Source organism: Acanthopagrus latus, chromosome 3 (assembly GCF_904848185.1).
Source record: "Acanthopagrus latus isolate v.2019 chromosome 3, fAcaLat1.1, whole genome shotgun sequence".
NCBI lineage: Eukaryota > Metazoa > Chordata > Actinopteri > Spariformes > Sparidae > Acanthopagrus > Acanthopagrus latus.
The window spans coordinates 5,335,410-5,356,557 of record NC_051041.1 but is presented as its reverse complement, the minus strand read 5'-3'; the positions used below and the strand labels follow the sequence as shown (position 1 = coordinate 5,356,557).

Below are 21,148 nucleotides of genomic sequence, written 5' to 3'. Positions count from 1 at the left end.
TATCTGACCAATCATCGTAAAGTTTCTGCATCCTGGGGTGTTTGGAAATATGATTGTGCATGCAGAAATCTTTAATATATGAAGCAGGTATATAATGGCGTTGACTCTTATTGTGTACCCCAGCAGGTTATCATTCAGATTGAACTGTGATGACATAAAAAAAAGTCCACTAAACCCAAGTCCGTGAGCTGAACAAAAGAAATGAGGGGGGAAAAAAAGTCTGCTTTTGGAAAATGCAGGCTCTGTCCTACACTTTGTGCAAATATAAATGTAACATGAACACTGTTTACAATATGTACAAGATCCATTTGCGTTCATGGCAGGACAAACATACACAAAAAAGTATGTCCTAGAATCAAAAGCTCTCAGCTCAATAAACACTTGTAATACACGTCTAACAGCAATCAGTGATTATGAAGGAAGGTTATTGGAAACGTAACATCACGTTTATGTTAATCTTTCCTTTTCATTTTAAATTTGTTCTGCGTCGATGTCTGAAACCAGTGAGTTCTGATGTGACTCAACACTTTTCTCATCCCTGTTTGTAATTTACATCTTCACTTTAGGTGTTGTTGTACTTTTGTGGTGTGGTGTAAAATTCTTTCTGTGTGTTGTCAGTGTGCAACTAACTTTTGTTTACGGTGACTTGGCCAGTATTGTGAGCCCATGCAGGCTGTCCCTGTTAGGCTACAGACGTTGTTGATTCTTTAGAGGAGCCTCATGAATAAGACATTATGTGCCTCTTAAGAGAGTTTCCAGTGTTTCTTTATAATGTGAACAGGAGACGTACTCTTCGGTGCTCAGTGATGGAGGAACTGAGCCAACTGTTCAAACTAGCTTTAGTGCTGGCTTTTCTTCAATCTTTTACCAGATTTTGCACATCTGGTGCTTTGAAGAGCTACAAAACATCCATAGAATGCCACAAAGCCTGTGTGTCGGTCATGTATAATTCAGCACCCACGTTCATGAAAAGAGAGTTAGTGTGCGTGTCTTGTGATAAGCAGTGTCATTTTTCAGCATCTTCTCAGTGTAACTATGTGCTCATTTCACTTAAAATTGGAAAATCATTATGAGTTAATATTGTTTGTATCACTCATTCAAAATTGTTGGTCCTGCTGAAGATTGTGTATTGAATTTCCCTCTTCAGTTTCTGTATGTTTGACTGTACTCTGACCTTACAGATACTCGCTAGAAGATGAGCCCTCTAACCTGGATGAGATGCCTCTGATGATGTCGGAGGAAGGCTTTGAGAATGATGAGAGCGACTACCAGACGCTGCCCCGGGCCAGAGTCAATCAAAGACAGAGAGGCCTCGGCTGGTTCCTCCTGGGAGGATGGAAAGTCCTGTGTGGCAGGTAATACGACACTATTACACTACTGTTGTTTTTAAAGCATAATAATGTGGTAATCTGTGCATGATGACTCAGAGAAATCACCCTCTAGTTTCATGTTGCTGGACCTTTTCCCTTGTTTCAGTTCAGTCCTGCTTCTGCTTGGGAGAAAAGTTATTGAGTGCGAGTTACTGGTTGTTATGAATATAAACTTAAACATAATGTTCTTATAAGGGTGGGCGATATGACCCAAAATATATATCATGATATTGTATTTTTTGCAGGGATGGCATTTTATCACAGTAAGGTATAAATCTTCACTCATACATTATTAACTAAGAAACCTCATGTTTCACCGTGCTGATTATAAAGCCCATTGAGGCATTGTGAGTGTGATTTTTGGCTTTATAAATAAAATAATTTTGGTTTGATTTGATTTTTTTAAAACAAAATAAATAAATAAATAAATAAATAACAATATTCCTCATTAATATTTAAGTGTTCTCACGATACTGACATTTCTAAATTCCTAAATATAATAAAGGTTGTTTACTGTGTGTTAAGCATGCAAGTTAATTTACTTCTGGAAGGGGAGTTATATTGTGGTCAGTACACAGGTGGAAATGTCAACTCGCTGTCAAAGAGAGAGCAAAAAACACACCTAATTTATCAATCATGCAAAATATAAAACATTTATAAAACAAATATCCAGATATTTTTGTGAAAACAATTTTCCTCCTGTTATGACTGTGCTTGTGTAATAACCTCTCTATAAAAAAGGCAGGGTAAGGGTCACAGTTTAAATATAACTTTGAAATATATGTTCATCATAGTCCCAGAATGGTTGCGAGGTCTGGTATTACTCCTCTGCTGCACTGCAAAGTCGTGTCATTTTCTGTTGGTGGATTAGGTAGTTATTGGACCTTTAACTACTCTGAAAGTTGCCAGTGTTTTGTCATTCTGTAAATGTATGTGTAGTGTATAATGTCAGTAAGTATGCCCGCGATGATCAGTTTGGATTTCAAACGCACCGGTAGTTGTGCATGAAGTGCAAAGAGAGGATAAGGGCATGTTTTTGGTCGAGTTCCTCGATGCGCACCATCAGTCCAAAAAGATTTTCAGGTCAAACAGAACGATGAGGCGGTTTATCCAGCTAATGATTAATTTGACAGGTTTTTGCCCTCTAAAGATGCTCCTGTCTGGCCAAGAGAAGAGTGTTTGTTTATGCCAGAACAATAAAGTGTCACATTTCAAAACAAATGTTTGTGCAGCACTTCGTTGCCCAAAAAGAAACATTTGCTGAATTTCATAGAATATTCTGTTTTCGGTGTCGTTTTGTTGTTAGCGGCGCGTCCCCAGTTGAAGCTGCATATTGATCCCCCCTCCCCATCCCCCCACTAATGAACAAATCGGATTTTTCACAGCTGACCAGTTTGATGCTTTCCAGTAATTTTATGTGTGCTTAGTGTGGGATTATAAAACACAAATAATTCACTCTGAATAAGCCCTGACTGTTCAAATGGCATATTATTTGAATAGCATTCATTTGCTCAAATAATCGCTCTTATGAAACTGGACTCGGAGTGCACAGAGACAGAGACCGACGAGGCCAATACAAACAAGACTTTCTACCAAAGTTGATTTATTTAGTTTCATGTTTTGCCAACTTGCTTAAAAAGTGGAAAAGCCAAGTCGATCAGCATGACGGTATACACTGACACTCTCTCCTCGTTCCCCCCAGGTGCCAGTTCAGGTCATGCTCACAGGGAGATGCTCTCATTGTAATTTACCCCCACACTACACCTCTGTTTGCATTTGATATCAGATATGCCAGATAAGCCCCAATGTAGTCATTAGCAGGTTGATAGAAAGTCAAATACTTTTTAAAAAGTAAATCCATCAATCTAAAATCCATCTCCTCCCTCTAATCTCTTCGAAGAACTTTGATACAATCACAATAATAACATGAGCACATAGGTCTTTGCATGTCAGAAAGAGTCAACATGAGGTAAAACTGACAACGAAACAAGGGCAAATCCGTATCATATTCTGCCATATGGTATGTTTGTCTGCTTATTTGGCTGTGAAAGTGTCACCACAGCATTAGCAGGGGAATTCCCTCCTGGAGATACTAACCTTTTCAGAACATTTAAAGCACAAGAAGCAAAGCGGTTCTTTCCAATTAAGACTGACAAGAGCAGGGATATAAATAACGTGAGCACTGTGGGGAAAAAACATCAAATTCTCACATTTAAGAAGCCGGAACCAGAAAATGTCTGACATTTTTTGCATGAAAAATAAAAACAGTCATGGGTTGTCAGTGTAGAATAGAATAATACAATGATTTATTACTAGTCATTTCATCTCTAGTTTACACTGGATCATGTCGATGTCTCTTCTCTCAGCTGTTGTGACTGCCTGGCCCATATTTGTCGGCGGAAGAAGGAGCTGAAGGCCAGGACGGTGTGGCTCGGCTGCCCAGAGAAATGTGAAGAGAAGTACCCCAAAAACTCCATCAAAAACCAGAAGTACAACATCTTCACCTTTGTGCCTGGGGTGAGTTAAAGAAGAGAGACTTACAGCCTCTTGTATATGTAAGAAAATCCACTCCTCGTGCTCTGATCTTTGTACCAAACTGGAACAAGAAGTTGCTTTTTAAGTTGAGTCATTAACTTTTGCAGATTAACATTAAAGCACAGTAGCATACACTGGATGTAATTGTTAACTATTCTGTCATTAAGTTAAGAGTTTACACTGTAGGGGACATTAAGATCCATCAGACCTACTTATTAAAAACCAAATGGCTCCATGATTAAGAGGGCTGCCTTCGCGCCCCGGCCATAAAATGTCAACTGTCTATTAGAGACGTAGATATTCTCATCGATGTTGAACAAGACGGCTCGGTTTCTCTTCCTCCACTTTGAATTATTAAATACACACAAATTGAGTTTAGCAGTGTGCATTTTTCCCTAAAGGTCAGGGGGTTCATTAACTGTAGAGCATCGTCCATTGATCCCATTGTCTCTGATAAGCTGTGACTGGATGCTAGACTCTCATTATTGCAAACATTATTCAAAATTTGACCTTAGATGAATGGAATTCTAAGGGATCCCGGCTGATGGATGGCCCATTAGCAAAGAGCCCTCAGTAAGTCACAGGTGCCACTTGCGGTATGTGTGATTTAAGAAAGCTGGCTCGTTTTCCTTCTTCGTTCATTATTGTCGTTATCAGTTCTGTTTGTCGTATTTATTCTGCACCAATCGACATTGTGCCAAGTCACCGTGCCACGTGAAATCTGTACCCCACGTGCCATTTGAAACATAAGTGTCAGGGTTTCCATTAGGTTAATGTAAAGTTAACGGCATTAACGTGTATCTAATTCCACCTTGGAACATGTACAGTAACCCATCCCCTGCCGCATCCTCTTTGTCTTTTTTGGCAGCTGTCGTCGTCTTTGACTCACCTTGCTGACATGTTCACTCACCTCTCTGAATCCTCGTCTTCTGCTCCCCTCTCAGGTTCTCTACCAGCAGTTCAAGTTCTTCCTCAATCTCTACTTCCTGGTGGTGGCCTGTTCCCAGTTTGTGCCATCGCTCAAAATCGGCTATTTGTACACATACTGGGCACCTCTGGTAAATGCACTGAATGCAGTTTATACTCTGTAATTGGTTTTATATAAAAACATATTTTGGTCTCTAAAAGAACATCTGCCCCGGATGATGCCAAAAGTTCTGTTTGTATGTATCAATATTACCTTTTTGTTCTGATATGAGACTATATATCGTCTTAGTTTTTGGATATCATGATATTGTGATATGGTTAAGTGATGATGAGTAATAATCGTTGTCTTTGTCTGGTTTTAAAGGCAGCATTACAGTGAAGTGATTTAATTTCCTGGACTTAACATACTGTTGTTTTTGTTTTGATACTTGCCTTTTACCTCCTTGTCATTATAGACACTTGGTATTTTGTCAAAAATGTTGTGATTGTGACATTTATGAAGTGCTTTTGAGGCGATTTAACATCGAGGTATATCATTTCTAGATTATCTTGATGAATAAATATCAACATGTTACAAAAGCCTGTTAAAGCAGTTGAAACTAATATCCAGGTAATACTAAGCTTTTTTTCCCCTGGCATTTGACAGTTAGTAGGCTAAATTAATTTAAATATCTGTGGTAATCTGTGGTAAAGTCTATAGATCACCTACAGAACAACACACTGCAGAACCATCTTTTTTATCCTAGGAAGACTGAAGGCCTTGTGTTGAACCTTGTGTGATATTAATGAAGCTTTGTTAATGATCAATGGAGCGATTGATCTTTTTTTCGCTTTTATCACTCAGGGTTTTGTGTTAGCCGTCACAATGGTGCGAGAGGCTGTGGACGAGGTGCGACGGTACCAGCGGGACAAAGAGATGAACTCTCAACTCTACAGCAAACTCACAGTGCGAGGTCAGTGAGAGGACTGAAGGAAATGTATCCGCACTCCTCATCAAGCCTGTAACTGTTTGCTGACATTATGATAACGGATATTCCAGCGTACAGTCGAGCTCTCCCCATGCAATTAAGAGACAGTGCTCCACCTGATCTACACTTGTAACAGAAGTCATTCTTCTCGCTGTAATTGCATTGATTTTTTTTCCACTCAGTTTCTCAAGACTGTATGATCTAAGATATGTCCCTTTGTTGAATGTGTGGTAAAATCCCCCTGTGTGGTATCTGTGACCATGGCTGAGGACGCCGCTTTCACACTCTCTGTGTGCTAATGTAACACAGCTATGTGTTCTTGAAGAAGAGGGGTCGTAGCGGAAATTGAGGCAATAATAATTGAGAATGACCCCATGTGCCATTGTTTTAGTCAATGCCTCACACCAGAGATGAAAACAGAAGGGTATCACATTTTCATTCTGGAGGTAATCGATCTGTTAGAAGGTGAGAGAGAAGGAGAAGAGCAATAGCAATAAATGGGCTGCGGTTTTAAGAGTCAGCGTCATTTTCAAGAGCCCAAAATCAATAAATGCATTTAATTTCATAGCTGTTTAAAAATTCACAGCATATCTTAAAAGAGGAAGAGTTTAATGTGAGGATTGCTGTCTCTTCCTTTATTCAGCCTGTCTGTTTTCCTTAGGAAAAGTTCAAGTGAAGAGTTCAGACATACAAGTTGGGGACCTGATCATCGTTGACAAGGTAAAGATCTAGTGTTGCTGTAGATAGATTTGCATGCAAGCATTTTAGAAAGTAGCAGGTTTGGGCAATTTTTTGCTACAAATTTTAGTATTGCAAACACTTTTCATGTGTCAATAACTCTTTATTTTTATCTCCAGTTAAAAATATGTAAGAATATAGTTTGAACCCAGGAAGTCTATACATTGTGTTGCAAAGATATCTACTGTTGTTTGAACACTAACCTGCTAGCACCTGCCCGTAATGTCTCATAATACCACCCCAAGCCTGTGCTAGCAGACTAACCAACACCAACTGTGTCTCTCTAAGCTCCCAGTCCAGACTGCTAGCTTAAAGGCTAACTAAGCTAACTAGCTAACGGCAGCTACAGTTAGTCGCAGGTCTGTTTGGAATATGAATTTGACAGGTGGCCAATTCTTACGTATTGCACCTTTTAGAATTGCATCACAACAATGCAGTACAATTTATTATGAAATGTTGAATATGTTACCTAGTTTTTGCTGTAGCTTATTCATAATCCACTGCCATTAAAAGACATTTTTATCTAAAGCAATGTGTTTTACTACATAAGAATTAGGTTCTGCTTTTAACTTTAACACCTCTCTGCATTAATCGTATTAAAGTTTGCTGTGACTGCGCTACACCTTTCTAATCCGAGGCACAAAACTGATAATGGATGTAATACAGAATCCCTTCACAGAAGAATGGCCTCTGCATTGCCTCACTAGCTTCTTAGGATTGAGTTAAGTTGAAATGTATTTAGCTCTTTCCTAAAGTTTTGCATTTCTTTGAATGTTTTCAGTTTTTTTTTTTCAGTGACAGACCAAAATAACAAAAAGGGGATTTCGGCCACTTTAAAATAGATATACAAATGTAATTGGTTTTGAAAGTACAAGTCATGTTAAACAGAGTTCTGCTTTACTGCGACTGTGAAACTGATAATGTAATTTTGATACTATAAACCTCTCACTCACCTGTTAGTCATGTAATCTTTAGTTTCAGCTCAGCCACCGTGAAATCTAGCTGCTGCTGGAAGGTCGACACGTTAAATTTCCATTACTGTGTTAGACAGACTTTAAAAAACTGTTTCTCTTTCACCCTCTGGTCAAGGTATTGACCTTGTTTAATTATTCAGGAAGATTCAAAGGGCTTTTGCTACAGTGCTCAATAACACACCGCCATTTGCACTTCTTGTTTCTCTTTCCAGAACCAAAGGATTCCTGCAGACATGATATTCCTGAGAACATCAGAGAAAAATGGTGAGCAGGCAAAGTGTTGGTGTAACTCTGTCAATGTGAAACAAAGACAATATCTTGCTCAGCGATAGTACTTGATTGATAAAAGTTTTAGAATGATGGAGGAAAGATATCTTGATAAACATGAATAAATAATCGCAAAAAATGTGAAATGAAGTGGGCAAAATGCCTTAGAGTTGAACTTTGACTGGCCTGTGTAACTTCAGTGATCTGTGTCAAGATCATTTGGGTGAGAAATGTGACATTTGCCCACAGTTCCAGTCTTTTGACATCATCTGATCAAGGCAGGAAGTGATTCATATGATTTATGTCACATTCTTCTAGTGACTGATGATGCAAATTCCAATTAATCAATAAGCTGCGTCAGATCCTGGCTCTTGTCTGAGGGGCATCGGGAGGAAATGTTCTGAGGACATCATTTCCATCAATCTTTGATGTGTCAATAATCTTGACAGGGAGCTGGTGATGTCTTTATGCCTCCGGCACGCACGCACACACGTACATAAACACATCTTTATCTTTCACACAGACGGTCTCGTATACTTTGGTGTTCACACGCACACATCTCACTGATGTCATGTGAGGAGCTGAAGTGCCATCGCAGCAGAAGGAAACCATGAATCATCCTCCTTGTGTTAATGTTTTCCATCATAGTTAACCCTCCAGGGATGGTTTATAGTTGCCCTTTACCCTCTCTGTCAAATATCTGCTCTCATCCATCAGTTTCATATGTAATATTACCTCAGATCAATACAGGTCACGACTGCTCAACGTTTATCGGACCTCGCAGTGTCCACAACAGCCACGGATTGTGCTACAGGCTATAATGTACTGTGCTGCTGGGGACGTGCTTTGGCCTTATGCCAGTTTGTGACAGTAACATAATTAACACTGATAAATACTTGCAACATGCAATATCTCACAGACAAGGGTGACATTTAAGCATTATATGATACATTTTACCAACAACACAAACTTCTACTAAATTAACTGAAAACAGAAACACCCTCAGAACATCCTTCAGATCCTTCCAGGGTTTCAAAAATGCAGGTATTCTTTGCTGGATATCATTAAAATGAGTATCAAATTATACAAAATCATGCATTTCAGTTTTAACTTTTAGTATTATCATGTAATTTATTAAAATTCTAGTTCAAGTATGATTCAGTTTTGACATCAAACATCAAAACAAGTATATAAACAGCGTGGAGGAATTCACATATTGTTTTATTTTACAATGCAGGAAAGCTGTTTTATCTTATATGAAATATATGGACAGATCTCTTTATACCCTTGGATACACCTGAGGAATTTACTTGAGAATTGGAATTTATTAATTTGACAAATGACACAGATTTTTGAGAATGTGTACTATACGTGCATTTCGGAAATAAATGTATCCAAAGGTAGCATAGCTCCAGACTCGCTGGTCACCATGTAACAGAGACAACAGTCTTGATGACATTTCTGTCCTTTTTTTCAGGTGCGTGTTTCATCAGAACAGATCAGCTGGACGGAGAAACAGACTGGAAACTGAAGGTTGCTGTCGGCTGCACGCAACGACTACCGGCAGTGGGGGTATGGATACATTACGATGTCGTGAATCTCTGGTAACAGACAGACCGGCTGTGAATGAGTACTCTGTTATCACTAAAAGCATTGCTCATCAAATGAAGTCGTCTGGCTGTGATGGAAACCTAATCACTGATGACGGACAGCAGGAACAATCTGGAGCTGACAGCAGCTTCCTTTAACTGGAGGCGATACTCAACACTTAAGATTTAAGTTGAGTTGATGTTTTTTTTTGTTGCCACTTAATGTGATCAGAGGATTAAAGTTTCAGCAAGTCATTTGATGATTGAGCTGTGGCATCCATATTGAGTTTCAAGGGAAGACGGCAAGAGTTGTCTTCACTTTAGCTGCTATTCAACCTCGCTACATGGTCGTCGTTTAACTTGGGACGATCTCCCCAGAGAACAACTCCCAAACTAACTTTTTGGCGGGTGTCAAGGCAGATGAGTTTTATGCTATGTGTGATCATACTAACAGTAACAAGTGAGCAGACCTCATGGAGACATGGCACCACAAATTATTAATCACAATCTGATGTTCGTTAATGCAAATGGATCACGTCATATTGTATCTACTGGATATTGATTATTTTTTATAATGTGTCGGCCGTCCTGCGACCAGTTTGTTCGTACATAGATTATATGTTCAGCTGCCACATGTGTGTCTCTGAATGCATCAGGATTCCCACTGAGTCTCTCAGTCTTCTTCTGTGAAGTGCCGGAGCAACACTACTCTCCATTGGGGGTTCAGTAAAATAATCTTCCCTGCTCCTCTTTAACCGCTCTGCCCATGTTCTCACCAGGAGAACACTATCTGAGCATGACTGAGGGTTGCCTGGCCGCTGCAGAGGCTGCCTGCCTGAATAATTTAATATTTACAATCAATTTTGTTTCACTCGGGGCAAAAAGAGGCTGGTGTTAGGTGCTTGACAGGCCTCAGGCTGCAGTCTTACTTTTTGGAGACTTATGGTTCATTGTTTGCTATTGTGTCTTCCTTGAGTTTCTGTTTTGTTTACGTCATTTCTGTTCTGTTACATCCAATGATACAAAAGATTTATTTTCAGACAAGAGGGTATGGATCCATTTAGCCCAATAAAGTAACTCCAGGTCCACTCACCAGTTTTTTTCTTAAAGAGCTGTCGCAATTTTCTCCACAACAACTGAGCAAACCATGAAATATGTTCAATGTAATTAAGTGCTCAAGTACATTTATATCACAATATGAATTTAGTTGGAACTCATCCGAAGTAGAGATACAACAATTAGTAGATGAAAAGAAAATTAGTTGTCAAGTATTTTGACAGTGGAATTATGGTTTTCAGGATTTTTTCATGTGATGAGCTTTTTTGACAGTTTCAATGATTACTTATTCAGTGTATTATTTGTGAAAATAGTCAGCAGATTAATCAATAATGAAAATATTTGTTGGTTATAGCCAAAAACTAAAGTCATTTAAATTAGTGCAAGATTAAAACAAGCATTGAAGTGTTGCCTGCAGACATAAAGGATTGAAAAAATTAAAGTGTGAGTTTTTGCTTATAAAAGAAATCCTGCTTTTAAAAAAAATAATTAACACAAAGTAACAATAATAAATGAAAATGTAATTAACAAATCATTCTGTAAAAAGACAGAATTCTGTATTCATTTATAAATTCTGAATCCTTCATCTTCTCTGTTTCTGTCTCCTTGTCTCAGGACCTCTTCTCCATCACCGCCTACGTCTACGCCCAGAAGCCTCAGCTGGACATCCACAGCTTCGAGGGGAACTTCACAAGGGTACAGTAGCTCGTTGACATATTTATAAGCTGTAAACCAAATCTTAAACACATGCAGATTTTTCTATAGCGAGTGGATTGACACAGAAGATGTGTATCACTACAGTGTGTTGACAAGCGGCAACAATGTCAGCTTGTGTGTCCATCCGGGCCCGTTGTTACCTCCAGCAGGAGAACCTCTTACATCACAGGCAGGTTCTCGCTGCTTCGGCTTCATCCATCCCGTCCTGCTTGTTGCTCAGTGATTTTTTTTTTCTTTTTTTTTTTCTTTTTTTTTATTAATAGCAGATTAGCGCAGCCCCCACAGAGAGGAGAGCTCCAGTACAAAGGGAGGCTTTGTGGCCCGTCTTCACTCTTGGCCACACACCAGGCTTAGTGAGCGAGCACTTCCTCCGCTCATTCATCCTCCGCGGCCTTCCTTTGCATAGCGTGTGCTTTTAGTCGGAGCAGGATGGGAAAAAAATGGGTTCCCACAGATCCGCAGCAAATGAACTTACCTATTTATGAGGGTTTCTTTTTTCCTTTTTTTTTCTCTCTCCTTGAGACGGATATGGTGGCTTTGTTTCTGTGCCAATGTCAGAGCGGTCAAGCATTCTGCAACCTGCCATTTATTTTTCATGCACCTCTTCCCATGTTTGAGTGGATTGACAGGATGTGGGTGCTTAGGTATCATAATTATCATATCAGACAGGCTATTTGAGCCGAAACTGGAGCCTTGACTCTGCACTCCTGACTCGAGCCATTTTCAGCTTCGTCTTTATTTAAGAGAGAAGGGTGAAACAGGAGGGAGGGTGAAACAAGAGGCTCCCCGGGGGCTTATTTATCACTGAAATCTCATCTACGTGCACTCTCTATACTGTTTTTAAAGGAGCCTCTATCGCCATGCCAAATCTAGTGGAGGTATTGATAAAGGGACTACTGTATTGCTACAGTCTGCACAACTGTGTCAGGTGCTTGTGGAAATTAATGGCCCAGCAGAGCCCGGCCGTTCTGGTCAGGCTGTATACACTCAACCAGGCTCATGTTCCTCAGTTCTGTTCAGCCGAAATCTTTATTTCCAGATACGTTTAGTTTGCTGTCCAAAGCGGTGAATAAAACGGGGAAAGTCATCGTGTCACTGTGTGATTTAAGGGTTTTGGGTTGAATATACAAAACTACAACTGCAGTAAATATGTTTACGCAGCTGAAAATTAGGGGTGGTCAGTCTGATAACTTAAGATTGGGATATTAAACATCCTGTTACTTCTGTTTCCAAACTTCACAGAACCTCGCTGACTAGCAGCTCTTCGCTCAGTGTCAAAGTGATGAAGCCAGCAAGATTACTTTACTTATTGCACTAATTACATCACATTGTTTTTTTCCTTGGGAGACGTATTGTAAACAATTCAGTGTGAGATATTGCTACAGAGGCATAATGGATCTGGAGCTTAATGGTGCAAACAGAGAGATTATTCCAGAAATGCAAATAGAATTAAAAATAAAGATTGCAATTTAGATTGTGGATGATGATGATAGATTAATTCTATTGATTGTGATATTGTTTGGTCAGATCACCCCTTTTGAATATATTGGTCCTCAAAACATATAAAATTAGCCAGTTGTACTGCAAATGCTTAGAAAAAAGTATGGCATAACAAAAGCACAGAGCAGCTTAATGGTCAAAAACATTTCACCCTTTTCTTTTTATAATAACGTTTGAGCCCTCAGAAATAAATATAAAAAGTTTTCTTAGAATTTTTGAGTCAGTAGTCTTTTCTCTCTAAAAATCAAGTTTTATGGTCTTGATTTAACTTTTCTTATCTGCTCCAGGATCACGCGGAACAATACTAATTAAAAGTTGGTTAATTACAGAAAATAAATTCACATTGTTAAGGTGAGTCTTTCTCCTCTGCTGCTCAGTAGCTGATGTGAGGATCTTCTTGTTCAAATCTGGAAAAACGCTCAAAAACCAAAATACTTACATACTGACAAGCACTGATAGAAGTGGATCATTTCACAAGGATGCAGCATTTATGTGTTGATTATAATTGGGTGTCTTGCTGAAGTGCTGCCCATGTGCAATTATGTTTTGTGCTGTGGTTAATTTCTCAAGCGTTTCTGAACTACACTGCCTGTAATGTATTGGCGATAGTGTTGGAGTGTTTCATGGACACTCAGTGGTAACAAGCTCTCAATATAATTACGTGGCTTCCCTGCTTTACTGTGTATTAAACTGCCATCAAAGCTTAAACAGTAAACAAAGATAGACGAGTGGAAAAGCAATCTTTCCTGTTTTTTCTCCTGTAGGAAGACACAGATCCGCAGATCCACGAGAGTCTGAGTATTGAAAACACTCTTTGGGCCAGCACTGTTGTTGCATCTGGTAAGTGAATGACAACTTTCATTTCAAGTCATTTTTTTTATCTTGAAATGAGATGAAAGATTTTCCTGGCAGCTACAGTGTGATGTTTCCCTGAAACCCTGTAGAACCACAGACTGTGTTTATGAACAAGTTCCATGTGTCTTTGCTGTCTAGTGAATCTCTTCCACGTTTGTCAGGAAGTACTTCAAACATTCTTAAGACTGCAGCACAATACTGTACCTCTGGAACAAAAGGGGCTTCTATCCACCTGTTTTTATGTGCAATTCCAATTTACAGATGTAAAATAACGTGGAAGGCACATCAAACATCTTAACTTAAATGTACACACTGGCTTCCTCTTGTACACACAGTCTTTATGTTATTCTTCATGTCCAAAAAAGTAAAGAGTGTCAGGAGTGTATGTAACCTTAACAAACTGGTTCAAGTCCAGACAGGGAGCCCTTTTTGAATATCACCCACCTCAACCCGTCATCACAGAGGAAAATTGGATTAATACAGTTGATGGAGAAACGCACTGATTAATTTTATTTTAATGAAATTTTAGAATTTTGCGTAAAACTCCTGGAAAATTTTGAAATGTGAAAATGAAGTCGACCAAACAGCATCTAAGTGCATTTAATTCCAATGATGGTGGACTCTGCAGCGGTGTATGTGTCAACTCACGGTCGGAGACGACAGCGAGATACTGGTGTATCGATTCTGCAAAAAAAAAAAGTGTTTTAACCATTTCTAATATTCAGAACGGATATGTATTAATATTTTCTGACAGAGCTAGTACTATTATAATTTAAGTGATACTGCTTGGTCTTGTACTCGAGCTGTGATGCACAAAGGATTCATTGCATTAGACCTTAAAGGCGTTTGATGTGATCTGAAGAATACCCACAGTTGAGGTAATCCTCCCTCGCTCCGACTGAGCGATTCCCCACAGTAACGGTTGTGTCAGTTGAGAGTGTTTGTGACGCTCCCAGCGATGGCCACACCATTGATTTGCGGTGTTGCTCTCCCCTCTGGCCTGACCTTGACCAGAAGAACAAACACACACACTCGCACAAAAAGCCTGACTTAGACGCCTTACATCATCTCTACTTGGGAATGTCATTGTCCCCCACAAGCCTCTCCTTGACAGACACTTCATTGGCTCTACAGTGGCATTCTGGGCACTTGAACTGGCCCAGATCACCATGTATTCACTCCCTTATAGGCCCCAGTCCAGCTGTGACCGGAGAATTAGTTGTTCGCATATTCAAATTGAAGCCCCTCTGCATGCTGAGCCACCCACCATTTGTCACATGGCTCAATATTTCTGACATTAGAAGTCAACGGTAGCAATTCATCACCTTTCTCCTGAGGTCCTGTAACAATTGGTCTCTTTTTCTCCTTTCTCTTTTTATCTTCACTTCACTTTCCTCGTTTTGTTTTCTGCCCATTTTTAACTCTCTTGCCATTTTTATAGTTCGGGGATTTCAGAGGCTGTATTTAGGTTTATTATTGCCTTTCCCCTTCCATTAAGCTCATTTAATATTAATGACTCATTAATCCTTTGTAATAAGGCCACGGTAATGAATTGGCAAATAAAGATGGCAGCGTATTGATCAGGTTTTTATGAGCTTCCATAGGGTGGCTGAAGGCCCTGAGAGTCTAAGCGCATTAAACTCCTGTCTGTTGGCTTGAGTGGCAATGAGACAAAACTGCCTCAGCTCAGCCTTATTGTGTTTCCACTCATGCAGTTCATCTTACTTGACCAAGATGAGTGTGTGTGCATGTATGCTTGTGTGTGTGATGGTGGAGGAGGGGTGCAGTTAATGAGCAGCATTACTTTCCTTGTCTCTCTCCTTGGCAGGCACGGTGATAGGGGTGGTGATCTACACAGGCAAAGAGACCAGAAGCGTACTGAACACGTCCTATGCCAAGAACAAGGTGAATACTTTTTAGTCTTTGTGTATCTGAAGGAAAGATGGAAAGTTGTCTGATTTTGTAGCTGAGTTTTTTGGGTTGCACGTGCTTTAATGTGAAAGTGTTCTTACCATTTTTTCCCCAGAACAAACTATACGATTGGGGGCGAGTATTTCATGATGATATACTGTGATTGTTTTAAATCAATGAAGCTGCTAAATCATTTCCTGACATAGTGGCCCAAAAAGAATCAATATTTCACCGCACACCAGGATACCATTGACACTGTTTTATTAACAATTTACATTAAAAACGACAAGAAGACTTTCTTGCCATGTCGATTTATAGTTTGTTTTATACATTCAAAAACCAAAAGATAGACGAAACACAGCAAATTATCACAATTTAGAGGCTGGCAAAAGGTCATCTTTGCATTTTTTTTTTGCTTGAAAATTACAATTAATCACTTACCAAAACAGTTGCAATTTGTTTTTTGTTGATTGACTGATTCTTGCTTTACCCAGGCAGCTGTCCTTTTTATTTAATAGTTTTTTATTTGTTATTTTCATAAAAGCTGTTCCAGAGACGTGTGTTGCAAATTACCATCTGCAATAAACACCATGATTCAAACATCTGGCTACAGCTTATGCATGTATATTATATCTCTCCCAAATAAATTGTTAATAGATAATAAGTCACATTGTTGAGAACAATGAAATGCACTTTTGAGTATTTAGTAAAATAAAAATAAAATTATTATCATGTTACTGTAATGCAGCTTATGAAACCAATAAAAGACGACACTTATGTCGTATCATGATGTAATAATATCTAAAATATAAGACAATACAGTCTCATATCACCATACATGTCATATTTGTTGCTCAGCCCGTGCGTAAACATAAATGTTTTGTAAATGCTGCAGAGTGAAACACCTCACACACACAAGGTAACATCTGTTCAAAGTTCCCCTCCTGCCATCTTTGTTCCCCTGCCTCTAATCACTAATCAATCACTACGGCGAGGTGGTTTTTTAACCTTGACTTTTCTAGATAAAGTTGGACCTGTCAATGCTAAAGGTCAGCACCGGTTGCTAATTAACCAAAAGGGAAATTAACCAAGCGAGGATTTAAATGACATTTTCAGCTGAAAGTTAATCCCACAGAATCCCCATCGAGCGTTTTTGTCCCCAGATTGAGGAGATAAATGAAAATTTGATTCTAAATATAAGATTTTAGGTGGAAGATGGCGGAGCTAGATAGACACGGGTCAGCTGATAGAGACGGGCATCGGAGGGATCTGTGAGGAGGTGTTTTGGTCATGCAGTGACTTTTACACACAAAGTTATCACCTACAACTGTCTGCACCGCTGAAGCTCTCTGTGGCTCAACACAGCCCCCTCCTACTGCAGCACAGTTTTGACACCAGTGTCTTTTATTAAGAACGCTGATGTGGCCGGTCGAACGGCGGGGGCCACTGTTTTGTGTAAGCTCGACAGTTGAGAGGAATTCAATATTTCAAGGAGATGATGTCAGAAGTGCCAATATGGAGACTGGAGATTGGGGGAGAAAGTCGATACAGTGTGGCTGAAGTCGCAAGAACGTTTTGGCCTCATATAATCTGTTGTGACACGGGCCAGGACAAAGCCTGCGCTTGATCAATCTGACAGGACGTCAGACATAGATTTACTCTTTGTCTCAGTATTGTTAGACAGACCTCTGTCTGAGTAAAGAGACAGAACAATGTCATTTGACAAGAGGCTGCTCTTCAATAAAGATTTGTTCGAAGTACATATCCAAGTCCCAAAGCTCTGCTCTCTTCACGTGTCTCTCAACCTCTGTTACTCTGGAAAAAGGGAAAGTTGTTTACTGAAATCTCAAGAATCAATTTCAGTTTATTTTCTCTACTTCCTTGATTCGCCGCTGTCACAAACGCTGAACAATCCACTAAAGTCCTGATAGTCTTTGGTTTTAACTCGATGAATATTCATGTCCCGGGGCTGCAATTCTTCATCAGATTTCACACACATGCTAAACTACAAGCCACACAGGCAGATCGAATCATTCCTTTCACTTTTAATGGCATGGAGATGAATGGAGTAAAATATGCACTTTTTTATTCATTGATAGCATCTTTAGGTTGAGGTAATTGAGTCCTTTTTTCCCCCCTTGACTGAATGAATAATGACTTCATCTGATCCCCGGCAAGGCTTGGAAAATTTAGACCAGCCATTGTTCAAGCAGAAGGGGATCCTTTCGCTTTTCAGGCATGCACTGTGCTCTCTGTCTTAATTTTTCTTCATTTTAATCCACCCAAACCCCCTATTTTTCTCAATAGCTCAACCATGAACCATGTAGTGAGGCAGCGGGGTGGGGAGATACCCACCCGCTCCCTTCCCTTCTCCGCACTCTGCTACTGGGAGTTTAACAGCGACTGATAAATCAGTCACACTGGTCTCCCAGCTCTCCCGGTCCTCAGGGGAATGGGGCATGGTGGGGGTTTAGGCACTGGAGGAATTTTGCTTGCTTTTTATATGTGCTTGCCCCCTCCCCTCCTTTTCAGAGCAGTTCCTTTTATTTGAGGGAGGAGAGATGTTATGTTCTGCTGTTTTTGTAAGCGTGGTGCGTCAGAAGAAAGCCCTCTGTGTACAGGGCTTCGCTGTGAGCGCTGCCAGAAAGGGGAAGGGCACTTCTTTATTTGACATCTTTTTCCCACATGCTCCATTGGCTGGGAGATACACTCGAAAAATAAAAGACAACTCTGACCCCCTTTTTTGTCTTTTTTTTTTTATCCAGAGAGCCATCTCAATATGGGAACTTTATTTATTTTTGAGGCCTTTTGACCTTCTGTTGCATTCAAGGAGCAAGGCAATAGTGCAGCTCGTAGTTTGCCACAAAATAGAGCCACCAATAAACGTATTTATGTTGTACACACGGTTTGCATGATAAAAGCCGGCAGCCAAGAATGTCTTTCATTGGCTTTGTGTTTCCTCCCTGTGTAGCATATTGTCAGGCTTTGGGAGCAGATGGGAAAGTTACAAAGAGTCTTCTCGAGGATAGGTTTTCAGAGAAGGAATGTTTGCATCTCCAGTTTGGACTTAATATCGAACATTTACAAACTGTGTGATTCATGTGAAGGAAAACACGAGCTTCAGAGTATGGATTGGAAAAAGGGCTTTGCAATATATTGATATTATAATGATATGAGAATAAATATCTTCTTAGGTTTTAATCATCATATTGTGATTTGACACAAGTGTTGTCTTTTCCTGGTTCTAAAGGCTGCAGTACAGTAAAGTGACGTCATTTTCTGAACTTATAAGCTTGGTCTTTATATTCTGAAAGTACCAATAGTCACTCGTACAATACTGTCAAAATGTCGATGTCGAGGTAAAAAATATTGCATGCGGAGATTTAAAGATATCGTGATACATGTCATGTATCAGTATTATTGTACTAACCTGCTAAGAAGGGATGAGTGGGACAGTAATGTCAGTATCAGCTGTTCTGACCTCTGACCTCTTATCTTCATAGGTCGGCCTTCTGGACCTCGAGCTGAACCGCCTCACCAAGGCCCTGTTCCTGGCCCAGGTGGTCCTGTCCATCGTCATGGTAGCAGTGCAGGGGTTTGTGGGTCCATGGTTCCGCAACCTTTTCCGATTTGTCGTGCTTTTCTCCTACATCATCCCCATCAGGTACTTTGTTAATTCTCTTCATTAATCCTTGTGTTTATTGCTATATCTTTTCTTTTCCATGCAAAACATTTTGTCTGAAAATTAAATCATAAGATCTTCCATCTTTGCTTTTAAACCCAAGCTACCTGTCCTTTTGATCAATATATTAGTAGGCTAATTGAACTGTTCATCAGTTGTGTCTGTTGCCTAGCACAGAAATGCTCTTATTTAAAAAAATAAATTAATTCCCAGGCTGTTTAAGCAGAGTAGATTCAGGAGAGTCTGACAACCTACTGAAAAAGATGCACTGTTTTTTTCCTGCGCTTTTATATTCAAAAGTATTTTTAAAATTGTGACATTAATTAATTTTTTAAGTTATTTTCAGACATTTAAATTCATAGCTTTACAGGTCAGATATAAAGACATTTTTTAAAAACATACCAGAACTGTTCTTTTATTGTTTTTCAGTTTTGCAGCATTATTTTATTGTTTTTATTCATATCAGGAATTGTAGATGACAGCCTTCTTTTTTCTCATGCGTAGTTTGCGTGTAAACCTGGACATGGGGAAGTCGGCATATGGCTGGATGATCATGAAAGACGAAAACATCCCCGGCACAGTTGTGAGAACCAGCACCATACCAGAAGAACTGGGCCGGCTGGTCTATCTGCTGACAGACAAGACTGGTAGGTGTCCAATCACACTGCATGACATAATGTTTATTGTAGATTATTTTGTATTTGAAGGGATAGTTTGGGTTTGTTTGATGTGGGGTTGTATGAAGTACGTGTGTGGAGAAGCAGCGCACACACACAGCAACGTTTAGCAGATGTCTGACTGTCTGTCGGTGCTACATGCTGCTAATATACTGCCGAGGAAATAAGTGCCTCATACGACCCCACTTCAAAAGATCCAACTTATCCCTTTAAGTTCAAGCAACATTATTATTCTACTTCAAAAGTTGTGCATGCATTTCCCAGTTTTATGCTCCATTAGTCACTGTCCATTTCAACAAGTGTAGCACAGATTCAATCCTTTAAATATTATCTAACCGAAGATTTTCAACATGGTGAATTAAAAGATAACAGTTTCAAGAAATCTTCTGAATTTCCAGACGATTCTTAGGCCTCCTTCGTTTCCTCTCATTTCACAATCATGGTGTGATTCTCTAATAACAAATGGCTCCTCTTTACTAATGCTAGTCACTGTGTCAGAGTGATAAACTCCTGCGGTGGTCCTAACATGCCTCTTTGTCTTTCCCTGCTGATCGAGGTAGGAATAGATTAGCTGTAGAGCCTATTTATCCAGGTTGATAGTTAAAGCACATGGAAAAGGGAACAAACAATCAATCCAATAGAATTGGTTAACCCTGTGGCCCTAATGTTTTTAGAAGTTAGATGCCCTCTAATCAGCTTTATGCTCTATCAGCACTCATTCTGGCAACTGACATCCATTAAACAAGGCCATTGCCCTCGTTTTCAAAGTGTTTTTTCGTTTCTTTTAGTGTCTGAACATTCACTCAGTCTTTTTGTATGCAATGTTGTGTCTTGTCTGTTGGTTGGAGAGGACACGCAGTCCATATTGGTAATGAGATTAGGTCAGTGAGAAGGCAGTCACACTACCCTGCAGGTCCCATGATGCATTATAGGCAGTCCTCTGAGTACAAATGCAGTCACTTTGTGTGTGTGTCTGTGTGCTTTCAGAGATGCTGAATATATTTGAATAGTTTACATTTTTGCTACGAGGATGTGGCTTTGTGACCTCTGATCTCTAACTGTTTAAAGCAGCTTTCATCTTTTAGAAATCCTGCTATTGTACTCCACATGTTTTTAAAGATTTGTGGTTATGGAACACAAGATTTAAAGAAACTGTTTAACTTTGATTTATTTGTTTTTTTTCTGGATTCAATTGCTAGAATTCAGAACTGCAGAATTCAAACACTGAATTTAAATCTTGAGCTGAATCACAAATCCAAATGTCAGAGTTTTAACTGGCCAGTGAGCAAACATGACCATAAACACCTATTTCGTAAGGTGCGATATATTGGAAGATATTAACGTATTACATTTATGTTGTGTATGATGTTAACTAAGAAGAA

At 39.5% G+C, this 21,148-nt stretch overlaps 1 protein-coding gene across 2 annotated transcripts in view; it reads left to right on the top strand.

Moving 5' to 3' along the window:
• Window positions 1–21,148, top strand: part of atp9b (ATPase phospholipid transporting 9B) — a 41,492-nt gene that overhangs the window by 3,935 nt on the left and 16,409 nt on the right. For both annotated transcript variants that reach the window (XM_037093051.1, XM_037093052.1), the window contains 12 exons: window positions 1,182–1,355; window positions 3,737–3,887; window positions 4,850–4,963; window positions 5,677–5,785; window positions 6,462–6,520; window positions 7,725–7,776; window positions 9,257–9,351; window positions 11,040–11,120; window positions 13,406–13,481; window positions 15,325–15,401; window positions 18,911–19,071; window positions 19,594–19,736. In XM_037093051.1, the coding sequence (XP_036948946.1) occupies window positions 1,182–1,355; window positions 3,737–3,887; window positions 4,850–4,963; window positions 5,677–5,785; window positions 6,462–6,520; window positions 7,725–7,776; window positions 9,257–9,351; window positions 11,040–11,120; window positions 13,406–13,481; window positions 15,325–15,401; window positions 18,911–19,071; window positions 19,594–19,736 (1,292 nt within the window). The remainder of the gene's footprint in view (window positions 1–1,181; window positions 1,356–3,736; window positions 3,888–4,849; window positions 4,964–5,676; window positions 5,786–6,461; window positions 6,521–7,724; window positions 7,777–9,256; window positions 9,352–11,039; window positions 11,121–13,405; window positions 13,482–15,324; window positions 15,402–18,910; window positions 19,072–19,593; window positions 19,737–21,148) is intronic.